This window comes from Solanum verrucosum, unplaced genomic scaffold, assembly GCF_900185275.1.
Source record: "Solanum verrucosum unplaced genomic scaffold, falcon-dt-bn FXZP01000103.1, whole genome shotgun sequence".
Taxonomy (NCBI): Eukaryota; Viridiplantae; Streptophyta; class Magnoliopsida; order Solanales; family Solanaceae; genus Solanum; species Solanum verrucosum.
Window position 1 is genome coordinate 5,092,457 of NW_026020048.1, and position 24,043 is coordinate 5,116,499.

Consider the following 24,043-nt stretch of genomic DNA (forward strand, 5'->3'; position numbering starts at 1 on the left):
ATATTTGGAATGTAGAAGTATTTGTTAATTCTTCAACTTTCCTTTATGAAAAGTATCTTCACTATTCTGTTTCTGTGTTATATATGTATGACGTTATTTTTTAAGATTGTTCATGTAATCCTATTTTCAATGTTAGAAGAAAAGTTATAGGAATGGTTGCAATGTTTGCATGTGGATATGAGATCGTCATCCACGTTGCAATATTGAGAAAAACATTAAGGTTGTTAAAAAAAAACAACACCTAGGTGATGAAGATGGAAAAAGAAAAAGCTATACTTGATCCTCAAATTCAGGTTCAATATTGTCATTAATTATTTGTATAAGTAACTTATTTTGTTTACCACATTAATTTAATGTAGGCTGGAGTTTCCAAGAAATTCAAAATACATAAGCCAATTGAAAAGGAAAAGGTGAACTGTGTCTCTCGGGAATGTTCATTTTTTGGCATCTTTCTCATTAGATTTCTCTTAATTACCACTATTGTGTATATTCAACTATGCAATTTACACAATGCAAGACCTTTTTGCCATACTACTTTCTTTGGTTGGGCTATATTGTTTTTACTCTTTGTTTTTGTAATATATGGTTACCGAATTCTATCTTTGCCTATTTCCTCTCCGAGTTTTAGTTGTTGGATTGGTTATCAATCGAGACCATCTTAGCAACTGGTTATTGGCTTATATCATGACCAGACATACCTATGTGTTATACTATTAGTTACTTAGGTCTTTTAACTTATGTGCAATGTAGTATTTTTTTAATTGTTGTGAAATGACTATTAGGACTCCAACAAGGCGGAAAAGAGAACAATGAATAATTCTCTGTCCCCAGCTCAATAAAGAATCTAAGTAACACGATGAAATACACTCTTAATAACAATAACAAGAAAGGTAATATACCTCCAAGAAACTCTGAATACTTTTTCCACCAAACTGAATTATAACATCATTGGGTTTTATCCCAGCATATTCAGCAGAAGAACCAGGTATGACCTATTAACAATGTATGAAATTATCCAGAGCCATCAATACCATCAAAAGAACAATTTTCCACAAAAAAAAAAATTGTAATAATATAGAGCATACCTCTTCAACAATAACACCTTTCAAGACATCAGGGAACTTTGAAATAATTGTTTCCAGAATTTGTAGGTCAGTTGCATAAAAAGTTAGTTACTTCCATCCCAAGCGAAGGTCGACGTGATTGCCTATGATACAAATAAAACCTAAAGATTAGTACCAAGTAATTGTAATTAGACTTTCTATAAGCCTATACGCTCTCCACTTTTCTTCGTTACATTTGAAACAGAGGTCCATTACGGATATGAGATTCAAGCACATTACTTACAATTGCAAAGAGAAAAATGGACATATCAAGCAAACTATAAAGGCAAAGATCCGGAGCGTACCTATATTTTTTATAATGCTCCCACCATATGGAAGCTATATTGATTGGCAAGAATGCAATAGAGCCTGGATCATAAAAGCAGATACCAATGACTTCTCCATAGCGGTTAATAAGCGGCCCGCCAATACCGCACTACAATAACAAGGAAAAAGCCCCGAATTAGCAATGTAAGAAAAACTAACAAACAACAGATATAGATTAAACATTCATATCATTTCTCATTGATTAAGAATATACTTCTTCGATTTCATAATAAGTGGTGCTATTAGCTTGTCACAGCCCATAAGAAAGTTACTCACTCCTAGAGAGAAGTGTTTTTATTAGGAACCGCTGATTTCTTGGTACATCACATTCATGCATTTATGATTCATGTGACAGTATTGATACTCTTGAATTTGGAACAAAAGGGAGTATTCATTAGCAAAATAAACAAAGCAACTAACTACCAAAATAAGAGATAAATGTGAGATTTTCTTTAAAAAATTGTGAAAGAAAGTTACTCTCATAATATTGCAAGTCGCCTTGAGAAGCTCTTTACACTCTAAGTCATCGTCACAGTGATCAATGCTACAAGGATCAACCATAAAAATAATTGAGAGAGAAGTCTCAATAACAAATGTGACAATCAAGTATGCAATAAAGTAAAAGTCTAATGAAAACACCAACCAGAATTCACCAGAAGCAGCCGTGATATCATATGGCTTCGCATAAAAACGTCCAAGTGCAATAACTATATCTCCAGGAATAAGATTAAATGAATTTGAATGTGGACAAAGTTGGAATGACTTATACTCCGGAGCTGGCTCGAATCAATCGTGATAGAATCGCTTAAATGAGCCAGGGATGCAATTGGAAGTGGTGTGTCTGATTGAATCTTTACGGCAACAACATTGTAGTGGAGGTCATTTGACTCGATTTGACCCTCAAATGATCTTCCATCAAATAGGTGCACGATAACCTAAATAAATAGTTATCAAATAATCTAGCAAGAATTTGGTAAGAAATGACATAAAGAAGATCGCCAATGATCAAGAGATTAACAAATACTAATTTGATTAAAGAAATTATTAGACAAATTTGACAACGGGATAAAAATAAATCACCAACCTTGATATTATCCACTATAGAATTTCCACTCGTGGAACACCTAAAGAGACTTGCAGAGGTTAATATTACGCTATAACTTTCCACACATTCTATGATAGTCCCAGAACATTCAAATATCTCCTTTTCCCCTGACAATGAACATAAAAATAACAACAGGTAAAATGCTAACAAAAGTTAGAACTAAAAACTAATAGAAGTGGGAAAAAAATTAAATCTCAAAAGCAATAAAGAAACAAAAATATTGAAGGACAACAAATAAGAGAAAAGAAATAAAATTATCAAGAAAAAAATGGATGAAAATAAAAAAGAATTGGAAAAAAAGAAAAATCACATAAACACCCATCATCAAAGAAGGCTCTCAAATATCAAACATGATCTTATACCAGACTGAAAGTTGGCAGAAAAATGTGCACCACGTACAAGAAAATGTATATTTATTCATTCAGGGTAAATAGGGTATTAAGTTTATATGGTAAACGGATATATTGTGATAAAAAAATAAAATAAAGAAAGGTCTTGTAGGCCTAATACCTTAGGGTTTGCGGAGCTACGTGAACACAACGGACGACCCTCGAATATTTTCATATAAAAATTATAGTGTATATAAAAAATAATATACTCTTATGCCAAATTTCAACATACCATACATAAATATGATTTAAAAGTAAAGAAAAATGTAAATCTATAACCTTGTTCAACTCTTATATGGTAATTTCCTTTTCTTTCGAAGTTTTCTTTTCTTTAGTGGCATAAAATGAGTGTACTAATCTTAATTCTTTGATTTGAAAGAAGTGTCCAGTGCTAGTGTTGATACCACACTGACTATGTTTGAGATGCTGATATTATACAATGGTTGTAAGTCAGTTGTATGAGTTGTTAGAATTAAATACATGGCTAAAGGGAACATTTGGAACTGCTTTATGTGTGAGTAGTGATAAATTGTTTCTAACTACGATTCATATATCTTATAAAGACTTCCTATTAAATTGTTGTCAGAAGGTTAGATCTAACTATTTTTCAATCGATTAACGTAGTTTATGAAAAGTTGGCTCAGATCAATCGTTGATAGAATCACTTAGATGAGCCATAGATGCGATTGGAAGTGGTTTGTTTGATTGAATCCTTATGACAATTTATAGTGAAAGTCATATGACTCGATTTGACTATCAAATGGTCTTTCATCAAATACGTGCACAATAACCTAAATAAATAGTTATAATCAACAAATAATCTGGCAAAATTTTGGTAAAAAATGACGTACAGAGAATCACCACCCTGATCTTGACCCCTATCCTTCAAATTTTTTATTACACAGATCGATCCCCTACTCCTTTAAATTTTTTCTTACACAAATTGATCCCCTCTATTTTTTCTTACAAAAACCGATCCCCTCTATTTTTTTCTTACCCAAATAGATCTCCAAATTTTTTCTTACCCAGACCGATCTCCCACTACATTCTATGTGACATTTTCTTAATGCAGGTTAAAAGATATGAATGGTTGTGAATAGGTTGAACTTAACAATGGTGATTCACTGTTAGATGTGTATTGGATGGCTTGTACAACCTACAAACCATTTTTTTTTTCTAATTATAAGTATAAATATAATTATAATTTAATTGTACTATTGATAATTGTATAGAGAAAATTTAATTTCACCCATATTTGATTTTGTGTTTAGATTTTAATAAATATAAATATTTAGAGAAAAAATAAGGGCATGAAAAAAGAAAATCGAAGAGGACATTTCTATGAAATCAAATAAAATGTTTAGATAGTTAAATAACTAAACTAGTAAAATTCCTCATATAATAAATAATTAAATACTACTCGAACAACATATTTAAATGCTGGTCTTGGATCATACTAAATATTAAAATATTTATAAAAAATTCCTTTTCTAAAAGTTCACTTCCTAAACATGTCAAAGAAAAACACCTCGTCTTCTCCCTTCTTCTTCTTCTTGCCTAAAGCCCTAAATCTTTGAACGCATAATGTCGAACTGAAGTAAGAAAAAACAAACTATCTCCCTCCTCTGAAATAGCAGCCGCAGTTCAAGGAGAAGCCATTAACACTATTTCATTCTCTTTATTCTTAAGGAGAAACCCACATCTTTTAATTATGGTAAACATTTTCTGAGTTACTTTTAATTTCTTCAAATTTTTTTCTTACACAAATCGATCCCCTCTATTTTTTTCTTACCCAAATAGATCCCCAAATTTTTTCTTACCCAGACCGATCCCCCATTACATCCTACGTGACATTTTGTTAATGCAGGTTAAAAGATATGATTGGTTGTGAATAGGTTGAACTTAACAATGGTGATTCACTATTAGTGAGTCTAACTTTATTACATATAAGGAATCCTAAAAATTTTGTGGGATTGTTCTTGGTGGTGGAATTGCCTTTGAATGTAAATGTAATGTTGAAATATCTACTATCAATATGACTTGCAGAAATTATAGACCTATTGCCTTAGAGACTACACCTGAATATAGAATTATGGCAATATTTGAAATGTAGAAGTATTTGTTAATTCTTCATCTTCCCTTTATGAAAAGTATCTTCACTATTCTGTTTCTGTGTTATAAATGTATGACGTTATTTTTTAAGATTGTTCAGGTAATCCTATTTTCAATGTTAGAAGAAAAGTTATAGGAATGGTTGCAATGTTTGCATGTGGATATGAGATCGTCATCCACGTTGCAATATTGAGAGAAACATTAAGGTTGTTAAAAAAAAAAACACCTAGGTGATGAAGATGGGAAAAGAAAAAACTATACTTGATCCTAAAATTCAGGTTCAATATTGTCATTAATTAAAACACATAAGCCGATTGAAAAGGAAAAGGTGAACTGTGTCTTTCAGGAATGTTCATTTTTTGGCATCTTTCTCATTAGATTTCTCTTACTTACCACTTTTGTGTATTTTCAACGATGCAATTTACACAATGCAAGACCTTTTTGCCATACTACTTTCTTTGGTTGAGTATATTGTTTTTACTCTTTGTTTTTGTAATATATGGTTACCGAATTCTATCTTTGCCTATTTCCTCTCCGAGTTTTAGTTGTTGGATTGGTTATCAATCAAGATCATCTTAGCAACTGGTTATTGGTTTATATCATGACCAGGCATACCTATGTGTTATACTATTAGTTACTTAGGTCTTTTAACTTATGTGCAATGTAGTATTTTTTTTAATTGTTGTGAAATGACTATTTGTTGGTAGACTTGCATGGAATGAAGTTTGAAGACTCGCTTGTAGATATAACAATTACTAACAAGATTTTCTGGAAGATGATTGGTTACTTATTTCAATAATTGAATTACACTTTTGATTTTACTTGTATTGGCTACTTGTTGAACTATTGATCCTAAAAGACAATAAGATATTTGCTACAATTCCACTTGTGACAAATTGATTGTTGCGCCAAAGCTCAAATGTGTTTGACTTAATGATCTTTTATTAATACTAAGAATAAGATAAATTACTTGCATACTTTGTGGAGTGTTTTAATTATTTGTTAGCTTCTTATATCATAGAAGTGTGATTTCGATGAAAGATTGAATTCCTTCCTTTCATATTTCTCATGGTTATGTGATTTCTTACCTTCCACACCATAAAGGAGCTTTGACAAAGCTCCGATGAATAGTGAACGAGAGAAAAAAATCGAATATCTTTGTAGTTTAAAGGTTTAAGAACGATTTTTCCACATATTTTTTAACCTCGATAGATTTCCAGCTTCTCTTTCGCGTAAGGAAAGGGTAACATATAGGTGTTGGGGTCGGTTCTTGTACGTATACGTATTGTATGTAAAATGTATGTACTATGTATTGTGAATGAGAAAATTGGGTTGGGCTGAAATTGGTGTTGTGTTGTTCTTTAAGAGGTATTTGGGATGAAAAAGATGGCTGAAAATTGGGTGTGTGGTTAGAATTAAATTTAAAATTTGGCCATTTAAATTTCAGTTATAGCCATTTGGAGTTTAAAATGTAGTCAACGTAAGTTAATTGATCGGCTAAAAATTAAATAAGACAAATTAATATTTATTTATTAATTAACAAATTTAATCTGAGGAAAATAAAAATAATTAACTTAATTATAAGCCAATCAACCAAAAAAATAATCTATTAATTATATTAAACTAATTAACAAAATATTTAGTTAAAAATGAAATTTTTTGAGATGATTTTTGAATATTTATAAAAAATATAAATCATATTAATAGAATTTTTTTGAGCTAAGACTTGAACCATCCTTTGTTGTGAGTAGGATTTTACCGAGGAATTAAAATTTCTTAAGTGTTAAGTTCACTAGATGTAGCACCTTTAGTTCGAAAAAGAACTAAGTTGGAAATAGCAAAATCTGAAAATTTGCAAGTTATGCTTAAGTATGAGTTTTGGGTTGACTTAAAACGACCATAACTCCTAGCTCTGGATGATTTAAGTGTGATACCAGATACCGTAGGAAAGACCTTTGAATTATCTTTCCAACGCCGCTGAGTTTGCTAAGTTTCGAGGTCGGATGAGTGAGCTATGGCCTTTTGAAGTTAGGCTGTCCAGTTAAGGAAAGTCAAAACCGGAAATAGTAAGGGGTATTTTGGTCTTTTCCTTACCAATCAGATTTAATTCGTTTTTAGTAATATTTTAAGGGTCTAATCCTATTAGGTTCAGTTTTGTAATCCTAGTTTACGCCTAGGGTTTTAGTTGAGAGAAAAGAAGAAGAGAAAAAAGGAGAAAAGAGGAGAGGATCAAGCGTTCGTCGAGATTCTTGCGTCTTGTTGCGGATTTTCGCCATGGGTTTAATCCTTAAGAGGTATGTAAGCTTCCATAGTGTTGGGTTTGTTCACCCACACGCCAAACATGTTATTTTTTGCGCAAATTTCATTCTTGAAGTTGAAAGATTTGAGTTCTTGATAGGTGTTCTTGAAGTTCATTCTAAATCTTGTTGTGTTGGGTTTTGGACGATTTCTTGAGATCAAAGTGAGTGCTTAAGGGATGTATTGAGTAGATTAGAGTGTACTTATGTTAAGTAATCAATTCTAAGTGACTGGAGAAGAAACCATTCGATTCTAGGAGAAATAGGATGAGAAAACGAGAAAAGAAACTTGCTGAATTTTCGGGGTTGGGGGCCTGGCGCGATGCGCCTGCTAGAGCGCCCCAAACCCACTTCTGAAGTTTAGGGGCTGGCGCCCCGCGCCACCCACAGTGCCAGGGTCGCTTTCCCCCTCCAGCTTGTTGTCGGTTTCCCTGTTTGAGTTCGTTTAAAGTGCACCTTCACTCATTTTTGATAATAACTACTCTAAGCTACTTCTAAACACCTAAAATCATTCCTAACATGATCATAACCTTGAATTCATAAATCAAATTCAAGGTATAGTTGAGAGTCAAGTTTGAGAGTTCTTTCAAACCTTTTGATAAGGTCCCTTAGAGTCTTTGAAGAGTCTTCTACAATTACTAGTAACTTGTTTCAAGACTCGAGCAAGTGAGTATGATGATGATGAGAATGTATTCATGAATCTACTTTGTCATCATCATGAGATCATTCATATCATGAACCAAAACTCTTGAATTCATAATTCATAATTCACATTCAAGAGAGAGTTAAGAGTAAAGTTCAAGTAAGCCTTTGAGTTCAATTGTGAATCTTTTGAGATTAACTATAGATTTGAACCAAGTTCTGAGAAAGTAAGTAAGAAAATGAGAAGAGTCATATACATGAGTCCATGTTGTTATGTAGACCATTGAGTCGAGTTGTTTCATGCCCATAATTTCGCATGAACTTCGTAAGTTGAGCATCTTTCAGAGAAGTGGTATCTTCAAGTTTTAAGCCTTTAAATGTTGAGTTCCTAAGCCCTTTTGAGAAGTATCTTTGAGTTCTTGAGTTAAGAAGTTCATGCTTATAATTCCGCATCAACCCTTTGAGTTGTACATTCTTTAAATGAGTAGTATCATTGAAGTTCTTAAGTTCTAAATATTGAGTTCTATCTATGGTTATTAAAAACCTTGCAGTGAGTAATTTATGTCCCTAATTCGGCATGAACCATAATTTAAGGAGTCTTTTGCAAATGTTTTAACTTTGTTTTAAGACTTAAGCTTTGAAGTTAAGAAAAGAGTGAGAGTAAAGTCTTTTATAAACGTTTTAACTTTGTTTTAAGACTTAAGTTTTGAGTTAAGCAAAGAGTAAAGAGTAAAGAGCAAAGAGTTGAGTTCATTTCTCAAAAGTTATTAGGGAACTAAGTATTCCCAAAGAAGTTTATAAATGTTTTCACATTTGAGCAAGAAAGGAATTATGATTTCCAAAAGAGCCTTTGGGCTAGTTTTCAGAAAAGGGAACATCTATCATAAGAGAGTTTTTAAGCTAAGTTTTTGAGTAATTATCTCAAACTAAAGAAAGAGGTGTTTAAAACACATATGAGCTAAAGTATATTTTGGGAGTAGTATTGAGCACCGAGTTGGGGACGCAAGTTCATATTAACTCAAATCTCCATAAGAACCATGTGGCCAACATGGGATTTAACGGGTCATACTTTTTAGATGATCACATAAGTTAAGCTAGTGGATCCACTAAGTTAAGTAAGGTCCTATACCAATGGCAAGGTATAAGATGGTCCTTGGCAGCGCGAGGTAAAGTGTTGTATCATCACTATAACTCTTAAGTGGTTGTCGGTTAGAGAAACTCCCACTAAAGTTATTGTATTTTATATACACAGTTATTTGTATTTTTACATATATTTCTGAGTTATGTTGTATCCTTGCGTACACACAAAGTTGACATCATGTTTTTAAACAATTTGTTTCTTTATATTGCAGTTGTTTTAAACTGCTTTCTATTGAAATGAGTTCAGTCATGTTGAGTTGAGTACCCAGAGTCAAATATCATATCTTTGAGTTGAGTATCTTATCCTTGAGTACTTCTGAGTTGAGTAGTTTTGAATATCCTTGAGTACTCCTTGAGTTATGTAAGTTTGAGAAGAGGTAAATATGTTTCCTATTTTATCAAGTTTCAAGCTTATGTTTATGCTTTAGAATTCTTCTTACATGCTCGTACATTCCACGTACTGAGCCATTTGGCCTGCATCTTCTCATGATGTAGACACAAGTATTCAGGATCATCAACAGGAGCTTCGTTGATACATCCGAGAATTCGAGTTTGCTATGGTGAGCCTCCTTGTTTCCGAAGGATTTCATTTACTTTTCAGTTTAGTCAGGACGTCGTGGGTCTTGTCCCGACTTCCATCGTTATCAGTTAGAGGCTTCATAGATAGTTATTATAGATAAGAAGTATGTATTATTTATTTATTTTATTAAATATTTCAAAGACTTAAGTTGCCTATTTTATGGCGAGTTGAATATTATTTTTATATTCAGAGTATTTCATTTGAGTTAAAGTTTTGTATTTCAGTTTCATGAATTTTATTCAAATTTTAAGCTTTTGCATGCTTGTAGTCAGCCAAGATGAGGGTTCGCTTGGGGATCAACAATGGTCTTCGAGTACCGGCCACGTCCAGGGTGTAGGCTCGGGTCGTGACAATTACAAATATAGAAATATATACATTATTTGAAAATGACAAAATTACTTTTAACGGAATGATAATATTTTGAATTTTTTAAAAGCTAATTATTTCAAATTATTTTTTTATTTTTTTATTTTTTTATTTTAATGCAAGGTGAAAACCAATTCAAATTGGGAATGCCCTAACTGCAAGGAGAAGGTGAAAGAAATGAGAGATGTCCCACAACATCGCGACATATGTGAGAAGAAAAGGTAGACAATACAAGTCATTTTTTGATAAAATTAAGTAGTACAAGTTACATTTAAACACTAAACCCTCATCTAAGAAGTGAGAAACGATCAAGAAAAGGCAAGAGAGAAAGACTACGACTATTACAAAAAGCAATGAAACAATATGGTTCCTAGTATGAAGACTTTCCAGACATATCAAATAAATTGAAATTATAAATGCTCAATAATTAATTTATACCGTGAAAAATCATAATCGAGTGTTAACAACCACATCAATAAATCATACTACACAAAAGAGCATAAATTGAAGTCAAATACCAAATATCAGGATAGAAGAAAACACAACAGGTTAAAACACATGAGGAATAATAGAAGCAGATAGTTTAACAACATTGAGCAGGAATAGTCAAACGTAAAGAAAACACCAATAACGAAGAAAGAAACCAGTAGAATATCAAAACATGATCCTACAAAATTATCCCTATCGCCCTATATATGTTGCACTTCATCCTACCTTCCAGGTTTCCCAATTGAAACCATGTCTGTTTATTGATATTGTTAATCCTCATTGTCTAGAGCCAGAAGAGATAGTGAGTAGGCACATGATTAAACAAAGGCAATAAGTTTGTGCCTAGGGCATGTCCACCCTTAGGATACTGGGTTCACTTTCAAAGCAAAACATAAATTTGTATGTGAAAAATTATTAAAATTACAACAAATAATATATATATGAACTCATAACTTTAAGAACATAATGGATTCAATGCTAAGAACTAGGGGTGTACATGACCGGGTTGGTTCGAGTTTTTCAATTATCAAACCAAACAATTTGTGACGGATTTTTAAATCTATAAACCAAACCAAATCATTTGTGACGGATTTTTAAATCTATAAACCAAACCAAACCAAACCAATAAAACTCGGGGTTTCAACCTCAGGTTTTTTCGGGTTTTTCCGGTAAAGTATTCATACAAACATATAATTTAGGGATAAGGGTCTGAAAAATACCCCAACTTTGGTCGAATTTGTTGTTGCGATACTAAACTTTCACGAGGACAAATATTTCTTTAGTCCTACCAAAATACAACTATCTAAGGTGTCTCTTAAGAAAATAACACAAAATATGAAATGAGTAATGACACTAAAATATCCAACAAAATAATAATAATAATGAAATCGCGTAAAACAAATATTGCAAATTAACAAGTCATAATGAAAATGATCATAATTTAAAAGTACTAAATCATGCTAAAATAAGTTTAATAAGTATCAGTTACATGACTAAATATTAAAGGAAATAAAATTAGATTATGTATTTGAATTGTCTAAACCAATGTAAAACCAAAGAACAAATATTCAATATTATTGTCATTCTTAGTGTTGAATTGATTTTCTTTTTGCATTAGTATTAATTTGATTTTGATTTAAGCTTTATTATAATTATCAATATCTGTGGACTATAATCTTTATTGAACCGTTTAGAATTCTAAGTTTCAAACTTGAAATAATATATTAAAAGATAAAAACTATGAAAAAGTATAAGAAATATTTAAAAATTATATCAAAGTAAATATTTTTATGTATAAAATAAAATTTTAAAATTATATATATAATGTCGGGTTGGTTTGGTCTCGGGTTGATTTTTTTTTAGTTAAAACCAAACCAACCCAAATATAGTCGGGGTTTTTTTTTCCTATACCAAACCAAGTCAAACCAACCACTAGTTGGGTTTTTTTTCTCGATTTAACTCGATTTGTGGTTTGATTTGATTTTCGGTTCGATTTTGTACACCCCTACTAAGAACCTTAAAAATTGAACATGTAGAATTTAAATCATAGATTTGCCTCTAATTATACCTCATATTTCGATCATGTGGAAGCAAATGCTTATGGAACTTATACTTGAGAGGGTTATGCAGCTAGAAAGGGAATTTGGATTTGAATAGAAGAGGAAAATAATTTTGTAGCTAAAGGAGGATGTACGTTGAGCTTCAAGAGTGGTACTAAGCCGTTAGGTATTAGGAGTTGGTTAAATTAATTGAAGTTGGTTTAGTTACACTTTATCCGTTTAGGGGTTATTTGGTATGATGCATTATTATTCGCATTATCTTTGTGTGTTACTAATATCTAGTTTGATATACATACTCAATCGATGTATAACTAATACTTGGTATTATATGATATATAACTAATACATGATAAATCATGCTATTAGCAATTCAAGAATTTTTGATACATGCTAATGTATGGTTAAAAACCAATTGCCACTTAAAGTCTTTTTACATTTTTGAATATCTTTGTAAATAAATATTTTATTTTTTTAGAAATTATGCAATGCATGATTTTTTTGATAAACCAAACCAAATAATGTATAAAAATAATCTCAACATAATTAGTATTAGCATTACGAATAAACCCTATTAGTCACTATCTACCAAACAACCTATTATCGTTTTTAGCTCTTTGTTTTGATTATAACAGATTAGCCCAGTTTAATCTCCCAACCAAAATCTTTCATAGTTAAGCATTATCCTCCTGACTGAGGCTTTTGCCATATACTCCCATTTAAGCATCGTAATAGCTTTTCTGTGATTTACGCCCCCCCCCCCCCCCCCCCCCCCAACCCAATGTGTTTCCCCTGTAATTAATATCACATAATACACGCCCTTTTAATACATGTTCTTTATTTGAACTCATCTAATATATAAGTTTTTAAATTTTACGTATGTACAACAAGTAAATATTTAAAGTAATTGAACAAGTAGACATAGGTGTCTAACTTGACATCATATGTGATAACACACATTCTTACGTATCTACTTGATTAATTTTATACAAATTTAAATGTCTCTTTTTATACACGTTCATACTAGGAGATTATAGGGTATATTTATGTATTATATGTTTAATTTTATTCATTTGAGTTGAGTTCATTTTTCATTTTTTTCTTGAATACCCCAAAGCTGGAGAAAATGAGAAACAAGTCCACCCATATTATGATATGGAAGTAGTTTAGTCTAAAAATTTTGCTGGATTTCCTGCTCGGTCGACGAAATCGTGCTGATGGATGAAACTACGTCGTATCCTCCTATTGAACCATCCAACTTCGACCTTATAGTGGTCGGCACCGGTCTGCCGGAGGCCATACTCGCCGCCGCTGCCTCCGCCGCCGGAAAATCAGTCCTTCACCTTGATCCTAACCCCTCATACGGTAGCCACTATGCCTCGCTTCCACTTCAGGAATTCACTACATACATTGAATCTCATTCATCTCAATCCTCCGCCAATCTCCCAATTCCGCAATCCGACATGGATTCGGGATTTACTCGGGTCCCTCTCACTACCCGACCGCTCTACTCCTCCGTTGAAATCACCTCTTACTCTCTGGAACCCTTGGAGCAATCTCGAAAGTTCAACGTTGATTTGAGTGGGCCTAGGGTTTTGCTGTGTGCAGATGCTATGATTGATCTAATTTTGAAGTCTGAGGTGAATCAGTACATGGAGTTCAAGAGCATAGATGGGAGTTTTATCAGTGACGGAGAGGGCAATTTGGAGAGTGTACCTGACTCGCGCAGCGCAATATTCAAGGATCGGAAACTAAGCTTTACGGAGAAGAATCAGCTGATGAGATTCTTCAAGCTGGTACAAGGGCATCTTGAGGCTGCAGCAGCTGCTGATGGTGGGGAGAGTAGCGAAAGTAAGAGCATCTCAGAGCAGGATTTAGAGAGTCCGTTTGTGGAGTTTTTAAGCAAAATGGGGCTCTCTGCAAAGCTAAAATCGTACAGATCGAATCGCCTTTCTCTCTCTGTTAGTCACAGTTTCCTGTTTTCTGCTATTCCTTTTTGCTTTCGGTGTCGTTTGCTTATGTTGTATGCTTGTTCCATTCTATAGACAGTAGGAAGATGTAGCATTAGTTGATTGTGTGATTCCTGTGTGATTGTGATGTCTCAGCCTAGTAAAGTAGGAAACCTTATAAAAAATTTGTTAGGAACTAGGAAGCTTTTCATTAGATTGAATGAAAGCATGCCAAAAGTAGAGCATTTACTTCTGTAATATATTATACTATACTATAACCAATTTGAACTGGGAGGATAATTGTTTGTTCTGTTCCTAGACCAAAGTAATTTAGTGTTTTTTATATGTTACATCTGATTTCCATGTCATCAATGTAGTGAATGTATGATTCCTGCTATTGCAATGTAGTTCTGACACATTACTGCATCTTCTTTTTGATTGTTTAAAAATTGGTAGGACGTCTTTCCCATGGTCTAGACATGGATCTTATAATTGTGGTGTAAGTGATAAAAATAAAATTAAATTGTGGTGTAAGTGATAAGCTTATTAGAATTCTCTGACATACAAAACCATAGATTAGATTGTTTTATTAATGAAACTTGTATTTCCTTAATGTTGTAAGGTCTACGAATCATGCTTTCAACTAATGCGAATGGTTTATGAATTTTAACTGTTTACGGTTGTGTATCCAGAATTGGGATGGTTTTTGAATATTAACTGTTTACGGTTGTGTGTCCAGAATTTGGTATGTCACTTGGAGTTTTTTTTTTACCATACGTTAGGTAGAGCTAATTCATCTGACTTATTAGTGAGCTTATTTTTTATGTTTCTAGGATTGTTCTATATGCAATAGCTATGGCAGAGTATGATCAAGAGAATGGAGATGTCTGCAAAAGTGTTCTTAAGACAAAAAATGGTATTGATCGACTGGCCCTTTATCACTCATCCGTTGGCAGGTTACTCTCACCCTTCCTTTGTACTTAAAACATTCATGTAGAAATCATGAAAATACCTCTTCCATCTTTTCTTCAATACATAAAACATTATTGTAGTAATCCTGAATGTACCTTGTCCATCTGTACATAAATGGTTGTGTTCTAATCATGAAAGTACCTCTTCCATTTACTTGCTGTTTAGCTTCCGCTTTGTCCACAACTGAGATTCATGCTCCTAATTATGGAAATCCTGAAATTATATTATTAGGCTAATATATTTTTATTGTCCTTTTGCATCTCTGGTTTATCAAAAAATAAGTTCAATAGGATGCATGCTTAGGTTATGCTTGCATGTGTGGATGAAACAGGTCTACCTTTGGAATGCCTATCATTTGTGTTTTCATGTCTGTCAATTCTTCCCTGAGCATTTATGCCAAGTCAAAACCTTGATCTTGTAGTGGTAAGATGGTTTACTGAGAGATCAAAAGTCAACCTGGAGAGCTCTGTGTAAAGTTGGGTTTGCCTTTTTGACAGGGCAAATCCTCGAAACTAGTTAATCATTTTTTGGAACTATCAGAAAAAGATAATGAGATTCGATCTTGAGAGTAATTAATCATAATAATTGGTCCACTTAGATGGAAAGTTATCTTTATATGCCTTGACATCTTGTGATCTGAACTTTCCTTCTCATGAATATAGTTTTCCCATTTTTCTCAAACTTTAGGTTTCCTAATGCACCCGGTGCTATGATTTACCCCATCTATGGTCAAGGGGAACTTCCGCAGGCCTTTTGTCGTCGTGCTGCAGTCAAAGGATGCATTTATGTACGTCTTTTAACATCTTTTTGCTTGGATAACTCCACCGTATTATCACTTAGTTTGCATTTTGGTTCCAGTGAGTTTCTTTTCCTTTTTCCCCTCGTGTTGTTAATTCATGGTAGAGAATATAAGATATTCCATATATGTGTTATGTTTGTGGTCCTTTTTCATTTTGGTTGTATAATTTCTCACAACCCTGCCATCATCCTCAAAATAGAGAAGAGTTTGTGTTTTGTGAAAATCTATCATAAGGAAGTACGAGAGGTGCATAACATAGCTCTGAAGAGTGCTACTAAAGGTCTTAAATTTGCAGTTGGATGATGTATCAGGTCTCCCAGCATGTAACTTAGGGAGCTTAGCTCTAGCCACAAAGTCTATTGAAAGTTTTATAGCTAGTTGCTGGCCTTGTTTTATTATTCCTCAGAATGCTAGCTATACGTTTGTGATGATTTGCCCTACTGTTTTACAGCTAGAAATGTTGATGAGCTTACTTGTAGTATTGAAAAAAGCTCTTTTCAAACAAACTTGAGTATTCTTTACTTTTGACGACTGCTAAATGAGTTTTACTTTTTTTTTTTTTTTGACAACTGAATGGGCTCAGCTTTTTACGTGTCAATTAGAAGATATCACCTTGATTCAATTTCTCTTCTGTTAAGTTTTTTTTCTTTAATAAAAAAGATCTCTTTGTCTTGATTCCGTCATTCATTGTTTAGTTGTATCTGGAAATTTGCAAAAAGTAGTTCTTATTGTGCTAAACATATGAATCATCGTTTATGGTGTCCATTCTTCAATACTCATTAATTGATGTTTAATTTTCTGGAATTCTTTGAATTGTTGTTATCATTAATGCATCTTCCCAGAGGCTAATTGTCTATCTTTACTTCAACTTGTTTCCAGGTTCTTCGGATGCCTGTTAATTCTCTCCTTATGGACAAGGTTCAAAGTGATGCTCATCTTGTTCATATCAACCTTTAACTACCCTCTCATTTGGTGCAACTGGACTTTTGTAGAGTTCATGAGTTGACATGTCGCTTTGATTATTTCACAGGCTAGTGGGAGTTACAAGGGTGTTTGCTTGGCTTCTGAACAAGAATTGTTCAGCCATAAGCTGATATTAGCTCCATCTTTTGTGGTTCAATTACCACTCCCTCATTCCTCCCCTGATGCTCATGATTTTGGTTCGCGAAATGCAACTGAGAAGCTGGCGAGGAGTATATGCATCTCAAAGCACTCTTTGAAACTGGATGTAGCCAATTGTCTGGCATTTTTTCCTCCTAGATGTAAGATAGAGTCCTAACCCACTTTTTGTTTTTAAGTAATAAATATTTGAATTTCTTACCTTATCAATTCCCCTCTCCCCCCAAACCCCCAGCTCTCTTCCCTGAGCAGGTCACAGCAATCCATGTGCTTCAGTTGAGTAGCAATGTAGCTGTTTGCCCCTCTGGAATGTGAGTTCACCCGCTTAATGTCTATTTTACTCACCACTTTTCTAATGCTTTATGGTCTTCTGACTCACCCCTATAAACATATCACAATTCAGAATTCATTTTCTTTTTTAGGATGTGCTCTTTAGTCCGCCTTTCACTTTTAGAATATTATGCTCACGTTAATTACCTTTGCCTTCCACTTTTAGAATGTTACTGCTCAAGTTAATTACCTTTATTCAAAAGTTAAAATATTACATTGAAAAACACCAAGTTTGTTATGCTTAAGTTAATAAGTTCTGTATATGACTCAATCTTCATCCTCAGACATCTATCAAGTTTGTTCAGCTACCTATATAACAAATATTCCCTGTTATGCTTTTGAAACCATGTTGGCAACTCTAAGAATGTGGTTTCAGTAGTTTGATTGTGAATATATCTAAATATAGTAGTAATTGATACTATTAAGTTGAATGGAATGGAGTTACACGTTTTTGGTTAATTCCTTGAGTGTCTTCTTACCCTATCTCAATCGGTCTGTTGTTTTCTCTCTCAGGTTTTTGACTTATCTTTCAGCTATATGTGAGGATGATGTTCAGGGTAAGAAGCTATTACATGCAGCCATCAATGTGCTCTTTCATGTTCCTGTTTCTGGAATTTCTGGGAATAATAATAATTTTGCGGAGGACCAAAGTGAAACAGGGGATGCAAAGCCTGCTTTACTTTGGAGTGTCTTGTATACTCAGGAACTTGCGAAGGTATCTGCTATAACCTTTTAATACCCTGTTTTGTTTTTGGTTTGCTCTACGCTGTTGCTCTTCCATTTTGATTCTATAAGGATATTCCCCAGTTCTTGTTTCATTTTGCTAAGGTTTTCATCTTGCTTTTTTTTTCCTTTGCAAAAGCGGTGAAACAACTGTCATAAGCATTTCATTTTGGGCTGTTGCAGTCCGTCAATTTTGTTTCTTCAGGGTTTTGAAGTATCTTTGTTCAGAATCTTCTGCACATTTTGATATAGGCTGTCAACTTATCATATAAACTGTCTAACATGTATATTAGTACAGCATAGTTCATTGGTCGGTTGACACATAAATTAATCATTCTTGAAGCTTATCAATCCCGTCTTTTGTGTAAAGTTGGAAGTCAGAGTGGAGCAGTTTGATTACTTTTTTTTTGAGACAAGGTAACTTTGTATTCACACCAAAAAATTCATCATCCAAAAAATGATGAATTGGAAACTTACATCCCACCCATGGGTATACTTTACAAGTTTCCTTTAAAATCAACTAAGTCTACTATATCCCCTACAAGATTCTGTTTACACCAAAAAAACAAAAGGCTTATACAATTCATTCTAATCTTCTGTAAGTTAGTCTTTTGTCCCTCAAAACTTCTTAAATTTCTTTCTTTCCAGAGAGTCCACCATATGCAAGCAGGAATAGTTCTCCACCAGTGTTCATTTCTCCCTCTGTTCCCAATACCTTTCCAGCTATTTAGTAGTTCCTTTGTTGTGCTAGGCATCGCCCATTTAACTCCCAACAGAGCCAAAAACATGTTCCATAGGTTCAATGCTGCCTTACAATGAAGGAACAGATGGTCATTGACTTCTGCTTCCTGTTCACACATGACACATCTTGAACAAAATTGCCATCCCCCAGTTTGATTACTTTATCAGCCAATTTGCTCATAATTTTATCCCAGAGGAAGGCTTTGGTATTTATATCCAGGGATTAGATCTCATGGTAAGTGTGAGAATTACCCTTCTGATCCTCACTTATAAATTGGGTTAGGGGTAGCGTTGGCTTCATTTCTATTCCTCCTTCCTTGCTCTCCATCTTCCTCCAACACAGAGCCTTTCTAGTCACATCTTGCTACCTCCGGTGACTCCTCTTTCCTGCAGATTGCTTTACCCTGCGGCCGGGCTGATCCCCCCACCCCTAAAAAACAAACAAACCCTGAGAGAGAAAAGAGCCATGTTAAAAGCTGACATATACCTTTTCCTGCCTCCAATCTCCTCTTGTTTCCTCCATTCAGCTGATTCCCGTCTCTTTCCTTCTGTTTGTCTTGTATTTCTTTTTCGCTTCATTATTCTTCTCCTGTTCCTCAAATATCATGTTGCTTTTCTTTCTGTGTCCTGAAATATATAATTTTCACCAATTTGTGATTCTTCTTTTGTACATTATATACTTCATGGTTGAAATTATGGATAATTAGTGTTAGATTGATGGGCTGAGATGAATTTGTGATGGAAAATAAAAAATTGTAGAGTTGTTAATAAATTTAGTTTCTTATAGATCATAAAATGCCCTTGTTCTGCATGAGGACTACTCTTAGACTGGTAATTTAATCCAAGAGTGTATAACGCAAGATTGGGTTACCGTTAAGGTACAGCATGATTAAGCCAACTGTACCAAGTGGCAAACACAGCATATCAGGTTGTGATGACCTGACAATCCCCAAATAATTAATTATTTATCCAGGAACTAATAATCTCAGTTAATCTGACATGCCACCAAATGGTCCCTGAGTTTGTGATAGTTGTCCTTATTTTTCCAATTTTTGTCCATCAGTTTCAGGATGTACTAGATAACATCATCCGTACCCCCATGCCAGATGGGAGTCCATATTACCATGATCTTCTGGGTGCTACTGAAAAGGTAAACATGCATTTCTTAAATGGACCTCTTTTATGTTGGTCCCTATCTTCTTTTCCCCCTATTTCCGCCCTCTTTCTTCTTCTTCTTCTTCCGTCTTTGCCATGGCCCGTTTACATGCATTTCACAAGGGCTTATAGTGATGTAGGAGAAGGGTAGATACTCGGACAGTAGCCTGATTTGGTGTTCTTGTATTTTGTGCAGATATTTCAAGAACTGTATTCTGGTGAAGAATTCTTTCCCAAATCAACCTCACCCGAGGAGGGTGCTGCCCAAGAGCTCGAGGACTAGACACCAATGATGCTGCTGGATATGTTTTCATTTTAGCTGATGGATGGTGGCAGAATATTACAGCTTGCATTGACAATGACAACAGCATACCCGGTGAGGGTAGGATGTGCCTCACTGACAATGGCGACGATAATATAGTTGTCGGTCCCTACATACCAATATTAGTGATTTATTCGAAATACTTTGTTGTTGTAAAGGTAATATCGATAGTGTTCGAGTTTCTTTGGCTTACAATTAACAGGATTGAATGTAGAGGTTTGGCATGAGACTTGGACTGCTAAAGGTGTTATCTACTTTTGCAATTATTAATTTTTTGATTTGAAATTGAGACTTCCCAATACTTAACCTTTTTTTTTTTTTTTAAAAAAAAAAGAATGTCTCCAATGTATCTCGCGTGCTTCCCCTCCGTATCCAAAGTATGTCACTTGGTTAATTTCAACAGAGATTATCAAGGAAAATTAGATGTAGATTAAATTATGACTTTAAAAATAATATTGAAAGATTTAAAAGTTTAATCATTTATGGGAATTATTACAATTGAAGCTGCATGTTATAAACTTGAAGAGACAGTTATGCTCTCTGTTAAAAAAAGAAGAAGAAACTTGAGTGATATAGGTGAAAAATTTACGTCATAATTCATACGTATACTTCCAAGTTCTATCCCGACTGAATATGAGAGTGGACAAAACAAGAGTTAAAAGCCCCGTGGATAAAACAAGAGTTAAAAGTGGGATGAATCCGTAACTTCCATTTTGACAGAAAAAACTTAAAAGGAATATTACACAAACATGCATTTCCAAACACCATTAAAGTTCCCTACAAACTGAGCAGATACATCAAATTTGTACAATTTAATGATGGAGTATGTTTAACCTCCTCAAAGTTATTCATTTCATCAAATAAATACTCCCTCTCTTCCAATTCTTCTTTTCCTATGTTCGGTATACCTACACCGACCTATGCATCACTGTAAACATTCCCCCAAAAAGAGCACTTGAGCAATTAAAAATTCAGTGCATTTTCATGTTCTTGGGACAATATTTTCCATTATACTAGGTTGAGTCGAAATCATGTAATTTAATTTATGATTTTTTCCCCCATATTTGAATGATTTGTTTGGTGTTGTGGAATTGGCCTAATTAGTGGTTTAATGTGGTGTTAGTTACCATGAAGGGACAAAATGGAGATACGGGAACTATTTGTGGAGCAATAAAAGAAGGTGGTGCCGAGAAGTGAAGGTCCAGCATGTCACGCTGGCCGCGCGTGACAGTGGACCTTCTCTCTTTTTTATTGCTCGAAATAGCTCTCAAGTTCCTACTTTTGCCTCCAAATTGTCCCTTAGCACTATTTTGAACCTTCTTGGTATCTAACACAAAGCTATGCATATAGGATAGAGAATTACTTACACAAAGTCAAAAGAAGAGAAAATTATCTTGATAGATTATTAGTGGAAGACTACTAAAAAAAAAAAAAAAAAAAAGAAGAAGCGGAAGACTGCTCTATAATTTAGAACTGAGCTAAAAACAACAGTGCAACAAAAACTTGCTGATTCTGTTTACCAGGATGTGGACTGAAGCAATATCCGCCTTAATTGCATACTGGATGGACTTATTTTCTTGGCTACACATCTGTCTCAGTATCTTATGCTGCAAGGTGAATTGGGGAGAACACAACTTAATAGTGCTTTATATAGAAAAGAAATCAATATTCTTTTGTATGTTTGTCGTTGAATGTTCACTATGGTTTTTGTGTTCCTTTTCGTTTCTTTTACCAGGGTAAGAAGCTGCTTGGTATATGTTAATCTTTTATCTTTTTAAAGGGAATAGTTATTGTCTGATGTGGCAATGACTAGGAAATCGGTCAATGTTACTAGATGGACCAAACAATAACGCTCTTGTAACATTCAACATCTCTTATTCAGTGCTAGAAGAAACTTTGACTGCTGAGCTGTATGAGGTAAGACATTCTCAAGTACGGTTCTAAGGAAAGGAATGAACTACCTATTCTGAGACATTCTCAAGTACGGTTCTAAGGAAAGGAATGAACTACCTATTCTGGCCGGGGAGAACAAGCCATTCAACAGGCAGATTCTGAAATTGCAGAGGCTTGGTTCGATCAAGCCGCTGAGTATTGGAAGCAGGCTATAGCGCTTACTCCCGGTAATTATATTGAAGCGCATAACTGGTTGAAGATCACTAGACGTTTCAAATAAAAGAAGATCCTGTTTGTTTATTATCCTTTATTTAGAATCTTATATTATTCTGATATTGGTTCACAAGTTGGATGACTTAAGGATGTTTCTTATATTGATTTTGTTGCCTGAATGAATGTTTTTGAAGAAAGATAATGCAACGACAACAGGAGAAAAACGAGTTAGCAGCTTTAAAGGAAATATCATTGACTCTCTGATATTAAGGATGATCAGTCATTCTTTCAAAATTATAGAGTAAGCTCTGGTTGTTCCTTTAATTACATTTTTTTTTTTAAATCGCTAAGCCTCATAGGCCAATGTTAGTAAATAGCCCTTGGTTATACCTGTTGGCTCTGTAATTAGAATCTCAGGTTCAGCCTTGACGTTGTTTCATTTCTTTCTTTAAGTCATATAGACAATATTCAACACCAAGAAATTTCTTTTGGATTAAAATGAACAATAATTTGGTCCTTCTGTGCCAAAATTGTCAAGATAAATGACTAATAATCCAATCATCACGTACCAGGGCATGGTGGAAAAACTCTTCTATTGACTTCATTTTCTTCATGATAATAACGTTTTACCTAAAAGTTACCACTCACGAAAATACTTTTGAGATTCTGTCCATCTCAGTCATCTTGCTTGGAGACTTTGAAACTTCCAAGTAAAGCCATGGCAGGACTCATTAATTCCATGCCCGAAGGCTGTGGTAAGACTTGAAGTCAATGGTGGGTCCTCGTTCATGAAGTAGGTGAAAATGGCAGATCAATATTCAATTTCTAGTAAAAGTTAAGTGATCTCTTCTTATTTGTTTAGCCCTCGGTGGACAAAGTTACTTGATAACTGTGTTAATAAAAAGTAGCAGGCACCGAATGAAATAGTTGAAGTGCATACAAACTGGCACATACACTGCTATTATAAAAAAAAGGAAAAGGTGGTAACCTCTGTATTATAATAGAACCATATTGCTTTGTTAGACTACAATGGCTCTCTCTGTATGCTACTCTTCATTTCTTTCTTATCTTCTTCTTTTTGTCCTCTTGTTTCGTGATGCTAGCTCAATTTCTCACCACCACCACCACCATGAACTCAAATCTATCCATTTTACTCTCTTTCAACACGAAACCATAAATAAAACAGCATATCTTATAGTGAATGGTGTTGCAGGACCGTCCATAAGCCAAACCACGACCCCTTTTGGCACCTTATATGTGTTCCACGATCCCTTAACTCTAAAAGCCAACTCAAACTCAAAGATAGTTGGGACAGCTGAAGGAACATCGATAACATCCTCGTTGAATGGACTGCAGAGCATATCTATTGCTAAGATCACTTTGATGATGAATCATTACAAAGGCTCAATATCAGTTGTGGGAGGCACACACAATACAAAGCCATCTAACCATCCCGTTGTCGGAGGAACTGGTGATTTTCTGTTTGTTCAAGGTTACGTGACATCTTCTCCAGTAGATCTGTCTGGGATCACTGTTACTTATAAGATCCAGTTTCACCTCTATTGGCCTCCCTATGCCATTCCAAGTCATCCCAAGTAATGTATTTAAGGCTACAAAGCTATCTCTTTACAGCTTTCATATTTCTGCTGTTTATCTCAGTGGTAGAAATAAAATTTGAAGCATTATTAGGAATAGATGAAGCAGGTCAAGTAAGTGTTTAC

General features: G+C 34.2%; 2 protein-coding genes across 3 annotated transcripts; both read left to right on the forward strand.

The window, feature by feature from the left end:
• Nucleotides 1–13,222: 13,222 nt before the first annotated feature.
• On the forward strand, nt 13,223–20,493 carry LOC125822292 (rab escort protein 1). Of its 2 annotated transcripts, XR_007442638.1 has the most exons (10): nt 13,282–14,039; nt 14,889–15,011; nt 15,715–15,814; nt 16,706–16,744; nt 16,857–17,088; nt 17,181–17,256; nt 17,789–17,832; nt 17,927–17,990; nt 19,803–19,889; nt 20,091–20,322. XR_007442638.1 is itself a non-coding variant. In XM_049501680.1 (9 exons), the coding sequence occupies exons 1-9, from the start codon at nt 13,324–13,326 to the stop codon at nt 20,175–20,177; spliced, it is 1,662 nt and encodes a 553-aa protein (XP_049357637.1). In that variant the 5' UTR covers nt 13,223–13,323; the 3' UTR covers nt 20,178–20,493. The 2 variants fall into 2 exon arrangements, 1 of the variants encoding a protein (XP_049357637.1); XM_049501680.1 differs by having other exon boundaries at nt 13,223–14,039; nt 17,789–17,990; nt 20,091–20,493.
• A 1,547-nt stretch (nt 20,494–22,040) lies between these two features.
• On the forward strand, nt 22,041–23,921 carry LOC125821906 (dirigent protein 19-like). Its single transcript, XM_049501263.1, has 3 exons — nt 22,041–22,133; nt 22,261–22,336; nt 23,536–23,921. The coding sequence occupies exons 1-3, from the start codon at nt 22,041–22,043 to the stop codon at nt 23,919–23,921; spliced, it is 555 nt and encodes a 184-aa protein (XP_049357220.1).
• The last annotated feature ends 122 nt before the right edge of the window (nt 23,922–24,043 follow it).

Excerpts from the sequence above, each read along its gene's own strand:
- LOC125822292 (XM_049501680.1), top strand. The coding sequence starts at position 13,324 with ATGGATGAAACTACGTCGTATCCTCCTATTGAACCATCCAACTTCGAC. Across the intron at positions 14,040-14,888 it reads CTCTCTGCAAAGCTAAAATC|GATTGTTCTATATGCAATAG; the intron begins GTACAGATCGAA and ends TTATGTTTCTAG. Across the intron at positions 19,890-20,090 it reads TTCTGGGTGCTACTGAAAAG|ATATTTCAAGAACTGTATTC; the intron begins GTAAACATGCAT and ends TATTTTGTGCAG.
- LOC125821906 (XM_049501263.1), top strand. The coding sequence starts at position 22,041 with ATGTTACTAGATGGACCAAACAATAACGCTCTTGTAACATTCAACATC. Across the intron at positions 22,134-22,260 it reads TGACTGCTGAGCTGTATGAG|GCAGATTCTGAAATTGCAGA; the intron begins GTAAGACATTCT and ends GCCATTCAACAG. Across the intron at positions 22,337-23,535 it reads GGCTATAGCGCTTACTCCCG|GACCGTCCATAAGCCAAACC; the intron begins GTAATTATATTG and ends ATGGTGTTGCAG.